Source organism: Microcebus murinus, chromosome 16 (assembly GCF_040939455.1).
Source record: "Microcebus murinus isolate Inina chromosome 16, M.murinus_Inina_mat1.0, whole genome shotgun sequence".
NCBI lineage: Eukaryota > Metazoa > Chordata > Mammalia > Primates > Cheirogaleidae > Microcebus > Microcebus murinus.
In genome coordinates, this window is record NC_134119.1 from 43,912,820 (window position 1) to 43,926,641 (window position 13,822).

At 37.1% G+C, this 13,822-nt stretch overlaps 1 protein-coding gene across 1 annotated transcript in view; it reads left to right on the plus strand.

The window, feature by feature from the left end:
• XRN2 (5'-3' exoribonuclease 2) overlaps nucleotides 1–13,822 on the plus strand; it is a 77,292-nt gene that overhangs the window by 10,707 nt on the left and 52,763 nt on the right. The window contains exons 2-13 of the mRNA XM_012739218.3: nucleotides 4,051–4,178; nucleotides 4,262–4,373; nucleotides 5,966–6,077; nucleotides 8,249–8,307; nucleotides 8,385–8,474; nucleotides 9,293–9,365; nucleotides 9,501–9,551; nucleotides 10,000–10,157; nucleotides 11,515–11,589; nucleotides 11,675–11,808; nucleotides 11,897–11,954; nucleotides 12,038–12,145. Coding sequence (XP_012594672.1) covers nucleotides 4,051–4,178; nucleotides 4,262–4,373; nucleotides 5,966–6,077; nucleotides 8,249–8,307; nucleotides 8,385–8,474; nucleotides 9,293–9,365; nucleotides 9,501–9,551; nucleotides 10,000–10,157; nucleotides 11,515–11,589; nucleotides 11,675–11,808; nucleotides 11,897–11,954; nucleotides 12,038–12,145 — 1,158 coding nt within the window. The remainder of the gene's footprint in view (nucleotides 1–4,050; nucleotides 4,179–4,261; nucleotides 4,374–5,965; nucleotides 6,078–8,248; nucleotides 8,308–8,384; nucleotides 8,475–9,292; nucleotides 9,366–9,500; nucleotides 9,552–9,999; nucleotides 10,158–11,514; nucleotides 11,590–11,674; nucleotides 11,809–11,896; nucleotides 11,955–12,037; nucleotides 12,146–13,822) is intronic.

The following is a 13,822-nucleotide window of genomic DNA, read 5'->3' on the forward strand; positions in this document are numbered from 1 at the left end:
CAAAACTTACAAGTCGAATTTTTAAGCCAAAATACTTTAATTTGAAGTTTTCATTAGCCTTTTGGTTATTTATCCCCAAAATATCACCCATATTTTGTATTTTTCTAGTTCCAAGCTGCTTCAAGGGAAATCCAAAACTGAGTTGTATAGTTTGGTATCTGACTTCCATCAGTGTGATGTTCTTATTACCCTGGAAGCTCAGACGTGATTGATGATTTTTCTAATGTTGCTATTAAATCCTATGTAGGTTTAAATGAAAATGTGTCTACTGACAGTAGTGGTTTCTGCTGACAGTAGTGGTTGATTACAGCAGTGGGTTGGAATGAAATTCATTTTAGGGATTTACTTCAAATCCCATGTAATGTGTTTATACACAGACATCATTGTTTATATATTTGTAATAGCTTTACTTATTTAAATACCTTTTTTGTCTTAATTAGCATTTTCATGCACAAATAGAATAATATCCCAACTGTCTATTGGGGATATGTGTGTCTCTTGCTCTTACCATGAAGTAGAGAGAGGAGTGGGCTTCCTACTAGGCAGAACTACCTTGACTGCCAGCCTTCTGGTAGGGGTGCTTTCTGGTCCCTTGGGGAATTTCTAGTCAGCCAGGGCACTGCACTGTCCTTCTAACCCAAGCTCTTATGTTCTCAGGGGATGCCTGTCTCAAGTTGCCTGGCCCACATGGGACCTGGTGGGGTGAGGGAAGAGGAGAGGGCAAAGGTTGATCCACCTGACTGTTTCTATGAGTGATACTGATGATTCATCCAGAACTGTCCCTTGAGCTCTCTCTCTGGTCAGGAGCCCTCTTGTGTTCATCCACCTTTGGCAGTGTGTCTCCTCTCACATGTTGTAGGTGCTGCACTCCATCTTCAGTCAGAAGTATTGGTTCCAAATACTTCAGGCATCCTTCATGATTTCTTAGCCACAGAAGGTTCTGCTTCTGGTTTTCCATCACAGCAATGCAATTGATTTTGTTTGTTTAGTCTTTTATATGGTCTTGGGGTAGAAAGGGAAGATGCAGTGTGTGCTCATTCTGTCATCTGGGGAATCCAAATGATAATGAAGAGTTATTATTTGAAATAAATTAGTTTTAGAGTTCAGAGTGGTTCTCCTTTTAGCTGCCCTTTGATTAAGGATCTCTCTTTCACCCAACAGTAGACACATTGGTATTGTATTTGACAAGGCTATTGAGGAGTGAGTTCCTTTGTTGATCATCAGAATCTTCTCTTGAAGAAAGGAATTCTAAATTTATATAGAAAATACGTTGAACCCATCTACAGTACTCTTGAGGGGAAAATACTTTTTTTTTTTATTGGGAATGCCTGGAGCTCTTTTTCTCAAAATTAGGACCCACCTATGCTACCTTCCCCAAAGTATATTTTTTTCTAGATAGTTGAAGTAAAAATGCTACACTCAATATGAAGAGCTGCAATATGCCTACTTCTGTGCTAAGCACTAGGGCATATAGCTGCTTTCACTCTACAAAGGCACATATGAGTTGCTATAGCTGAGATCATACGGACAACAAACCTAAAATATTTACTGTCTGCCATTTTATGGGGCACAAGAAATGAGTCTTGATTTTCCTGAGTGTGATGGCTGCATGGTACAGGAAGGTGTGGACTTTGGGGTGTTGGAGAGGTAACCAGATGGAGAGGTAGAGAGCCTCTTGCCTTCATAGAGTTTGTTGTTTTTGTTTGGGGGTTATCAAGTTATCTTCTATAGACCCTCCCCCCACCAAGAATTGACTTCCTGCTTTCCTTGCCACTTACCTCACTATGCACTGCTTCTAGTCAAGCCTCTCTTTGTTGATTCCCAGCATGTATGTGTACAACACTACTACTAATGTCTTCTCTGTTTCATATTAAATTCGTTTTGGTATCCTTTCCCTCCAATTATAAATACAAATTGAATTCCTGTTTCATTCCCTTGCTTTTCACTGTGTTATCATTGTGTATGTATCCATCCATGAATAGTAGCTAATGTTGTTTTATCTATTTCATAACTTTCTACAAGTGGTATGCCATATATGCTCTTTTGCAGCTTGTGTTTTTGGCTCAGGAGTGTATTTGTGACCATCCAGCTCTAGTTCTTTGAGTCTCATTTGTGCATGGCATTCCAGTAAATGGACATACCATAGTTTATTAATCCATTCTCTTCTTGATTGGCTTTTTACCTCCCAGTTAAGTTGATCTTTGATTTTTATTTATTTTTTAATAGCTTTATTGAGATATAATTTATATATCATGAAATTCACCTGCTTCACATGTATAATTCAGTACTTTTTATTATTTTTACAGAGTTGTACAACCATCACCATTATCTAATTTTAGAACATTTGATCACTCCCAAAAGCAATTGGCAGTTACTTCCATCTCCCTCATCCTTTCTCTATCCTCAGCTTGAAGCAACCATTTATCTATTTTCTGAATCTATAGTTTTGTCTGTTTTATTTCGTATAAATGGGATTGTACAGTGTGTGGTCTTTTGCAACTGGCTTCTTTTATTTAGCATAATATTTTTGAGCTACATGATGTAGCATGTATTAATATGTGATGGGCTTTTAAATTGTTTACAGTTTTTACTGTTGCAAGTGATACTTTGTATATGTCTGGGAAACTTATTTTTTAGGTGATTTTTACTATTAATAAATGTAAAAATTGGATCTCACATTCTTAATCTTTTGCTGAAGCTCTGGAAGAAAAAACAAAGGTAATATTATTTATAAAAATAAAATTGAGTACCTCTGGGAGTGAATAAGCCCTCACCTTTTGAAGACCTCACAGTGTAGCTAGATCAGGGTGATAAATTAATTATAAAAGTATGGAAATGCTATAAATGAATAAGCTTAATTCTAAGGAAATGCAGCAGGAGCAGTTAATTTCTTGGGAGATGTTTACAAAGTGTTATAAAGTTTATAAGTGTTATAGTGTGAATGACGTTTGATCTGAGTCTAGACCCTGGAAAATCAGTAAGATTTCAGGAAGTGAGTGTTGGCAGAGAGGAAGAAGAGATTCTGAGAGAAGCAGCGTTATGCAAAGGCATTGAGAGATGAAAGAGCATTTCCCAGGAACTTAGGAGAGATTGAGTGAGCTTCAACACTATTGGGCTTCAGCAGTATTGTGGCAGAACAGGAGACTAGTGAGAGTCCAGGCTCACTGGTCACCACTTGCTGTGGGAATCATTGGAAAAAATTAGGCAAGATTAAGACACAGACATATATATGTTCTACAAAGGGAACTCTGACAGTATAGAGGCTGGTCTGGAGACCAGGGAGTTTCTCTACAAAGGTTGTGATCTTTTAGGTGAGAGATGATAACCTGGTATTGTTCATGGTAGTGATAGTAAAAGGAGATGAAGTGGAGAGGCATTTTTTTAGATTGCATTGGCAGGACTTACTGATGTGGGTGAGGAAGGAAATCAATTTTTTTTTTTTTGAGGCAGAGTCTTGCTTTGTTGCCCAGGCTAGAGTGCCGTGGCATCAGCCTAGCTCACAGCAACCTCAAACTCCTGGGCTCAAGCAATCCTGTTGCCTCAGCCTCCTGAGGAGCTGGGACTACAGGCATGCGCCACCATGCCCGGTTAATTTTTTCTATATATATTAGTTGGCCAATTAATTTCTTTCTATTTATAGTAGAGAACGGGGTCTCGCTCTTGCTCAGACTGGCTTCAAACTCCTGACCTCGAGCAATCCGCCCGCCTCGGCCTCCCAGAGTGCTAGGATTACAGGTGTGAGCCACTGCGTCCAGCTGGAAATGAATTTTAATGTGACTCCCATGATTTCTCACTCGGACAATTGGATGATATCAAAATTTGATAAACATCTCCCACCTTGTCAAATTAACTTGTGATAGAAGCCATCTACTTTGTAAAGATGAAATATCTGCTTCAGTTTGCTTTATGGAATAAGATAACTTATTTTATAATTTAAAGGTTAAAGTGTTTTATTTCCAGTTCAGTGATGAAACACAGGTTCATACTGAGCCTAGGATCTGTCATTTTTAGACCTGAACAATCAAACTATTAATTATCACTTCCTCATAGCCAAAGGAATGCAGTGGTGTAAAGATTCCAGTTGATGCCAGTAAACCTAATCCCAATGATGTGGAGTTTGATAATCTATATTTGGATATGAATGGAATCATCCATCCCTGTACTCATCCTGAAGATAAGTACGTAACCTATTTTTGTCACTGATATCACAAATGACAGAGGAAATACTATGTTATATTACATTGTTTGCTTGTCATTATAGACCAGCACCAAAAAACGAAGATGAAATGATGGTTGCAATTTTTGAGTACATTGACAGACTTTTCAATATTGTAAGACCAAGACGACTTCTCTACATGGCAATAGATGGAGTGGTAAGTGCTAAGATAGTTCACTTAAAAGCTTCCATTTTGGTTTTTGCTGTGTTCCCAGTGTCTAGTTGACAGTGGTGGATTTAAGAATGAAAACTTCATACTTCATTTATTCATTCAAATGTTAGTTAGTGTCTGTTTGGTACCAGGTACTGTGAAATGCTGGGCATATTGGTGACTGCGCTCGTTTTTGAAGGGCTTACCATCAAAGGGAGGGAGATACAAATAAATGTGTGAGTTACTTATACGCTTTATAGGCACTAGATAACACATGCAAAGTGTTGAGGGATGAAGTCAGTGCTACTAAGGGAGTTTGGAGATAGGAGGTGACTTTTGCCGTATTTCTTTAATGATGATGAATAATTGGAGATTGATGGGTGGTGGTGGGGGATGCATGCCCTAAATTTATTTAGCCATTTGCAGTAGATTCTCTTTCTTTTAGGTTTAGTACATCCCCGTGGCTAATGAATGATTTTGAAAATCCAGAGAACTTTGAATCCAAAATTAATTTTTCTGTGAGGTTCTTTTTACTCATTGAAAAATCTCAGCTACCTGATAACTTGCTAAGTTGCAGTTAGACTGGAATAAAGAATAAAGAGAACAGGAATATGTCTTCTTTAGAGCATATTCCAATTTATATTCAGCTAAATTTTAATTTTACTCCAATGTGCCCTTACTACTAGATCAGATATAAAATATGTGCATGTTTGTATGTGTATGTATATGTGCATATGTATACACACATTTTTATGTGTAAATGTAGATCATAGAACTTGGTGCTTGGGAGGGCTACATTAGATGGTCTCATTTTACAGGAAAGGGAACTGTTTAAAGAGAATATAAGATAACTTATATTTACGTATACACAGGATATTCCAGAGTTCTTTCCAACCCCAAAATTCAGTTTAGTAACTTCTAGAATCTTATAGTCTAGTTCACTTTATTCAGGCTTATCCAGTCTTAAATTGCATTTGGTTAGAATGAATTTAAAAGTACTTTTGGTTAAAACATTGCTCCTTCTCTAACTGCTGTGCCTTATTGAAAAGACAGAGTGTTAATTATGAACCTTATTGTGGGAAATACAAAATAGAAGTGCATTGAGGTCCTGCAGGTCAAGAATAAGTACTTTTTCTGTTGCTTTCATGGGACATCATGAATCCCATTTGGAGACCATCCTTCCTTTTTATGTGTAGACATAAGGAAGGTCTTCCTAATCCTGGTTCTATGGTAACCACTCATCAAATGCTTACTGGATCTATAAATAAAGTGAGCATTTTTTTGGGGGGGTTGCTTTGAAGCAGGGGAACTGGCATTAGGCTGTGGGCCTTGCAAGATGAAGTGCTTCATAGGATTTTTGTCCTTTTGACACGTCACTCATTCACCTGATTGAACTTAGCTTTTAGGTTCTTGGTCCATGTTTAAGTTCTCAGAATCTGTTGTCTGTCATGAAACGGTTATTAGGCATATTATTAATACTTAACCTTTCTTCATTTTAACATACTACTTTTATAAGAATGGCTGATTCAAAATAAAGTACAGATTTATTTATGAATATTTTTATTAGTATTATATGAATATGAAATACATGTTTTCAGGCACCACGTGCTAAAATGAACCAGCAACGTTCGAGGCGGTTCAGAGCATCAAAAGAAGGAATGGAGGCAGCAGTCGAAAAGCAGCGAGTTAGGGAAGAAATACTGGCAAAAGGTAAAGAGTATTAAAGTTGGACTTTCAACAGACTGTATACAGCCAGGGAGGGGTAGCCATCTTTCTTTCTTTCTTTCCTTTCTTTCTTTCCTTTCTTTCTTTCTTTTCTTTCTTTTCTTTCTTTTTCTTTTTGAGAGAGTCTCACTCTGTCTCCTGGGCTAGAGTGCCATGGTGTCAGCCTGGCTCGTAGCAAATTCAAACTCCTGGGCTTAAGCAATCTTCCTGCCTCAGCCTCCTGAGTAGCTGGAACTACAGGCATGCGCCACCATGCCTGGCTAATTTTTTTTCTATTTTTACTAGAGACAGGGTCTTGCTCTTGCTTAGCCTGGTTTTGAACTCCTGACCTCAGGTGATCTACCTTGGTCTCCCAGAGTGCTAGGATTATAGGTGTGAGTCACAGTGCCTGGCCACATCTTTTTCTTACAAATAGATGAGATTTTAATTTAATGAGGATCCCAGAATATCCAAGGAAAATGTATGTTCACTGTTGAGGAGAAATAGTTCATGGAATCCTTCATTCGCATTAATAAGTTTGTTTGTTTTCAGACTCTACAGTAAAAGGGAAACTTGGGAATAAAAGGACAGGATGCTGATAGGGAGAGCAGACTGTCAGCCCCTCTCAGGGCGAGTGCAGCTAACTTTTATGTATCTGTAAAATGCTAACAGAAGTATAATAAGAGTGCTTCTTCTCTGTGGGGGCTGTCAGAAAGCTATAGTTCTGTAAACATTTACTTTAAATCAAGGCCGGGCGCGGTGGCTCACACCTGTAATACTAGCACTCTGGGAGGCTGAGGCGGTCGGATTGGGGTCACGGGTTCGAAACCACCCTGAGCAAGAGCCGAGACCCCATCTCTACTATAAATAGAATGAAATTAATTGGCCAACTAATATATATAGAAAAAAATTAGCAGGGCATGGTGGTGCATGCCTGTAGTCCCAGCTACTTGGGAGGCTGAGGCAGCAGGATTGCTTGATCCCAGGAGTTTGAGGTTGCTGTGAGGTAGGCTGACGCCACAACACTCACTACTCTAGCCTGGGTAACAAAGTGAGAACTCTGTCTCAAAAAAAAAAAAAAAAAGTAAATGAGTCTTAGTTTGTTTGCTTATTGCTTCTTGGAAACTCAGAAGTCTGTCTGGGGGAGGCCAGAGGTGATTTAATCCACATTTACAGGCTGTTGCCAAGACACTTACACATTTTGAATACAGGTTGATGGAGCAGACGCTGTGCTCAGGGTTCTCTTAATTTTGGGAGGTTGAGGGTGGGATGCAGTCATTTTGCAGTTCCCCAAAGCCTTGGAATTCGTAGTAGGTACGCAGGTAGGAGTTGACTATGTCTCATAGAGGAGAAAGGTTGGAGGATGCTGATGCCGACTGGGGCAGACTGGTCCTCTTCCACCACATCTGTGTGTGAGGTAGGCTATGGTTTAGCAGGGTGACTTATTTGGTGTTCTGCTGCATAAGATAATATAGTATAGAAAAGCCACAATTTATTGGCTCAAGATAATTGCACTTTGCAGTTGAAAAAAGGATGTCATAATGTGGTCAGCTCAGGCTTGTAATTACAATAAATATTAAGTTATTTTAATTTGCCAGAAGTGTGCAAGTAATAGCTACTTTAGCCACAGCTTGTAATTAAGACTCTAAAACCTGTTTGTATTTAGAATAGAATGTTTTGATTTAAAGGATTCTTTGTTTTTGAAGATATAAGAAAATATATGTTTTCTTGAGAAGCAGCTAATTTGTGATATAGAGGAAAATATAGGATTTCTATATTCCTCTACCTGATAATTTTGTTTCTTATCCTATAAGGGTGTGGTAAACTCAGCATTTTAATTTCATTTTTCTGAGGCACCTTTACCTTAAGAACTGTTATCAAAAATAAAACCCTTAACGTGTATGTGTTGCAGAGGAAGAACTTCATAATAATTTTTATATTTTTATGTAACAGTGTAGTATCTTTTGTGTACCATATCTTGTTTGACAGTCTTATTAAACCTTTATTTAAATTTGAAGGGAGGAATCTTTATATTCCAAAAGGGGAAACATTGTTCCTTGGGTGACAACACTTCTTTCTTTTGTACTTGAACTTTGTTATTGGTGGTGCCTGGCTTAATGTTGAGTAATTGACCTCACTTTTTATGGGGAGAATGAAACATTGCCTCTTTTCTCTAGGTGGCTATCTTCCTCCTGAAGAAATAAAAGAAAGATTTGACAGCAACTGTATTACACCAGTAAGTAGTCTCATACTTTTGCTAGCTATTCCTAACTCTTAAATGATAGGCTAATTTATTTCCTTCTGTCATTTTAGGGAACTGAGTTCATGGACAATCTTGCCAAATGCCTCCGCTATTACATAGCTGATCGTTTAAATAATGACCCTGGGTGGAAAAATTTGACAGTAAGTTTCACATTTTTGTACTTCAGAAAGATTAGGGTAATTATTTGAGGCTCTATTTTGATATGACTGATACTGTGTATCTTCCCCTCTTCGCCCCCTGCCCAAAATGCTAGTTGACTGTCAGAGGAAAGAAAAGCTGCCAGGGTTATTAGAAATGGGATGCCTTGCATGGTCAGGTTTTAGATGGCTGAATTTTCTCTCAAGGCCAATTTTATCCTCTTACCAACACTTGAAAGGCATACGATAGAATTCATAATTTAAATATATATATATATGCATATATATATATATACACACACAAGAAAGTTATTTTTAAATGGAGATTTCCATTAGATCTAAAAATATAGCAAGATCTATATTTATTAGTGAGCCTGCCTTTAAAGAATGTCCATGTTCTAATAAATATTCAAGTAAAATTTAAAGGAACTTTCATGTTTTTAAGCTTGTTTCCCTATTAGCTATGGTAAGTTATATTTAATCTATCTTTTATTGATTATTCTCAGAGCATTTATGGTTTGGTGCTTTGTCCTTGGGTGGTAGTGAAAATAATAGGATCTTGTGAACTGATCAGTTTTTTTCATGGCTAAATCTGACCCAGACATTTTATTCTTTTCCATTCTGTGTAATAAGTTAACCAATAAACTAGTTTTGGTGTTTAACCCACACACCCTTTATTCAGAAAATTTTCCTACTAGAAACACTATCTTAATATTAATAGAATTATCTTAGCTTTTCTTAAGATACTCAGTTCTTTTGATTTTTATGCCTATAGAAAATTGGGGATGAACTGAAAGTGTTAAAAAAACTTTTTTTAATAGGTTATTTTATCTGATGCTAGTGCTCCTGGTGAAGGAGAACATAAAATCATGGATTATATTAGAAGACAAAGAGGTAAACCTTATAAGTATTTTATTACATGGTCTATTAAGAAAACAGATAAGCCATATAGAAAATATTTGGTAAGATGTGATATTCTTGTGGTATGTAATATATTTATATAAAAATGTATATTTCTCCCCTCTTTAGCCCAGCCTAACCATGACCCAAATACTCATCATTGTTTATGTGGAGCAGATGGTAAGTTTCTTCTTTTGGATTAAATTGTAGCAGGTTGCCGAGTTGGGTTGTAGTTATGGATTATTCATGATTGCCTGGAAATTTTAAAATGCTTTGGTTATATTATGTTTGAGAGGGAACTAGTACTGAGTTGTTTAATCTGTGATCAATGATCACTTGTCTTTAATTTTTTTTTTTTTTTACATTTTTCAATCTTTTAATTTAATTGCTCATACCTTTGGAATAGAAAATTTCCCAAGTGTTTAATCCTGAGTGCTAGTCTGTGTTGTATGTCGACATATCTGGAGGACTTCTTGTTGACTGAGAACTGCTAGGAAATTTTAGGCTTTTGGGCATTTGTGTGTGCTCATTTGGGCTTTTCTTTGTGTTGGTGTCTGATAGTACTTTGTTTATGGTAAGGATCCTCTCAAAGTGCTCACTGTTTAGTGTTTTTCTCGTTGATTGATAGCTGATCTCATTATGCTTGGCCTGGCTACACATGAACCCAACTTTACCATTATTAGAGAAGAATTCAAACCAAACAAACCCAAACCATGTGGTCTTTGTAATCAGTTTGGACATGAGGTCAAGGATTGTGAAGGTTTGCCAAGAGAAAAGAAGGGAAAGGTAAGAACTTTGAGATGGTAGTTGCCTCATTTTTTTTTTTTTTTAAATTCTATTATTGTGGTAAAATTTGTAGCTCTAAATGTCCCATTTAAACTATTTTTAAGTGTATAATTAAATAGCATTATGTATATTCAAGTTGCCTCATTTTTAAAATGAATAAAGAAAAAATTATGCCTGATTAGCTTTTTTTTACCTGCTTGCTCTGTTGCCCCTCCCTCACAGAGATGTATCTTTTAAAGCACTTTAAAATAAACCTGCATTCAGAAGCATGCATACACTTGTTTTTCCTGCTCTGTTCTTTTTCTTTTTTGTTTTTGTTTTTATTTTTTCAGACCCGGTGAGCAGTCTCTGTACTTTTTCTAACATGGCCTGTATCTACATCAGGCTTAGCTCTTGTAGATAGGAAGGCCCATTGCATGTGATTTATTTGTAGAAGTTATTTGTTTCAAATGGTTACTCTTCTTAAAAGGAACTACGAGTCAAATTTATTAAAAACTTCTTGATACTTTTAAGTTACTCCCAGCTCCTATGTATTTTCAGGTTCACTTAGGTATATCCAGTCTCTTTTAAAGGTACTTCTGTCTTAAAAGAATATGGTGTTTCTATAAAAGACATTCTTGAATGAAAAAGGTAGATAAAAAATAAAATATGCTACATGATTTCAGATAAACAATACAATAAAGATAATGTACATGTATCTGCACATATATTCAGAGAGAAGAGGCTAGAGCAATATACATTAAAATATTGGTTGGGTGTAGATCAGGATGGGCTTTTGTTTTAATAATATGATGCCTCTTTAAAAGACATTGTTGATAGCAAGCACTAGGGTTAGACTAGCTTGGGTGGTGACAAGTGGAAAAAATATAAGATGGAAATATATGATTTCATATATGTAATACAATAAAGACAGCATACATGTACCTATGCACATAGGTTCATGAAGAAGAGGCTAGAGGCATATACATCAAAATACTAATATGGGCTGGGTATAGGTCAAGAGGCTGGCGAATTATAGACTTCCAGATTTGGCCCATGAGCTAAGGATAGTTTTTACATTTTTAAAGGATTGTAAAAACCAAAATAAAACATGAAAAAATGTTCAACAGAGACTGTATATGTCCCCCAAAGGCTATTTACTTTCTGGTTCTTTGCAGAAAATGTTTGCTGACATATGGGCTAGGTGTGATTGGGTTTAAAATAAAATTTTTATTTTGAAATGATTTGGTGAGTTTTTTCTAGTTAATGCTTACAATTTAGAAATGAACCTTTCTTTAGGAAAAGCATTAAAATTTGCTTGGTTGGAAAAAATTATAGGGTTTAGAATACACTTTAATTTTCATTTCCATTCTTGCAGCATGATGAACTTGCAGATAGTCTTCCTTGTGCAGAAGGAGAGTTTATCTTTATTCGTCTTAATGTTCTTCGTGAGGTATGTAGTAATAACCATTGGACTGGGCACTCTAAAGCAGGGTGCCTTTGATAGCTTTAATGGCAGCCTTCCTTTTTGGTTGTAGTATTTGGAAAGAGAACTTACCATGGCCAGCCTTCCGTTCACATTTGATGTCGAGAGGAGCATTGATGACTGGGTCTTCATGTGCTTTTTTGTGGGAAATGACTTCCTTCCTCACTTGCCATCATTAGAGATTAGGTATGTGTATTTGTGTCGTGTTTCAAAGCCTCCTTGACTTTACAGTGCCCGCTGGTCCTAACGCATAATGTTTGTCTCCTGGTGGCAGGGAAGGTGCAATTGACCGTTTGGTTAACATATACAAAAATGTGGTACACAAAACTGGGGTAAGTTCACTCTTGAATAATTTGAAAACACAAGTATTTGCTTTTATAAGAAGATCATTTTACATGTATTTTATCACTTACAGGGTTACCTTACAGAAAGTGGTTATGTCAATCTGCAAAGAGTACAGATGATCATGTTAGCAGTTGGTGAAGTTGAGGATAGCATTTTTAAAAAGAGAAAGGATGATGAGGTAAAGTGTTTCTATTGCAGTAGCTAAAATTGCTCCTGTCTCTAATAGGCTATGATGATCCTGTGATTGTACTTTAACCTCTTTGAGTGTGTTGTTATATCATTACGGTGTATCAACACTAATGTCGTCATGAGGAGTCAGTGCTTTGATTATTTCATAAAGGTTATGCTGTGTGGAACTATGTATTTCACACTCTTTGAGATGCACTATAACTTTTTTTCCTATCTTCTTAATCTTAGTAGGGTATAAATCCAAATAGCCATCTAATAAATAGGATATGAAAGAGGGTTCCAAGGCTAGAGACCAGGATTGAGCTAGTGGCTACCATGTTGTATAGGCAGGAAGATAAGTTAAGACCTAAGAACTCATATTCCAGGAGTAGAGTGTAGGAATTCTGGGTTGAATTGTATCAGCCAGGACCGAGGGTTGGGAGAATGTAGGATCTGGGGAGGGCTGCACCTCTTAAGTAAGAAATTGAAACATAAAAGAAAGAAATAACAAAGCACTTGAAAATTGTGTGTGATGGGTGAGTGCTTAGGTGAGAAGTCCTGGTTTCTGGCTTAGGGAATTGGGAATTAGGAGTTTTCTGGTGCCATTCCCTAAGGTAGCAAGCACTAGGTATGTAACGGGTTGGGGTGGGGTCTTGGTGGAAATGGAGTTTTCATTTTAGAGAGGTTGAGTTTGAGGGGCTACAAGGACACCTTAGAGGAGAAAAGTCCTTTAAGCAGTTGAGTGAGTGTATGAAAAGCTTGGGGCAGACGTCTTTTGAAAAGAGATTTGAGAACCATTAGCTAATAGGAGGCACTTGAAGCCATGAGTGTGAGCTTGAATTTCCTGGGAACTTGTGTACAGTGAAAGTGCCTCCAGCAGAAAACTAGGGAAGCATGGACATTTAAGGATAAAGAAGAGCTGCTTCTAGCTGTTGGTGCAGCCTGAGGGTCAGAAGTAGTCGGGGCTGGGAGGCTTATTGTGAGGGGTAGCAAGGGAGGCCCACAGTGAGTAAAATGAGATTAGAAACAAAGCTGCTTAGAAAGTGAGGGAAATCCTTTCAGAAACTGATTTTATAAAAAGTAATTGGGTATTTTAAGCAAATAACAGTATAATACTGCTACATTGCATCATGATCTCCCAGCAGATTAAAACATGTCATTGAATCTGACAAGATATTCTGTTTTCCTCAACTTTTGTATACTGAAGCTAGTGATCATCATTTTATGTTACATAGTGAGTTGACTGTAAGTCTTTTTTCCAAAAGCCTTCAGTACTTGGTACTCTTTTTCTACGATGGCAGAAGTTTTCACATGTAAAATTGAAGTTACAGAACTAGCTTTTGGGTGTCAATGTCTACTGAAATGGCTATTTTTAACTAAGTTTTCAGCAATTATGGTGGCTTCACTTGACCTGCTCCCATTTACACCTACCTAACAAACTGTAATATTTAGGTCATTAAATACGAAATGTCCGATTTCGAATCAAAAGTGTAGTTTATTATGTCTCAAACAAGAAGCAATACAATTAATCAAAGTATGTCCCTAACCTGTTGACACAGTTTTGCCGTCATAACAGTAGCTTGTTTATGCTAGCAGTGAATAAGCCTGGAGACTGAGTGGCGATGAAATCACAAAAGTCATTTTCCATAGCTGCTTGGTCCAAAGCCTGGAAGAAGTGGTAGTCGGT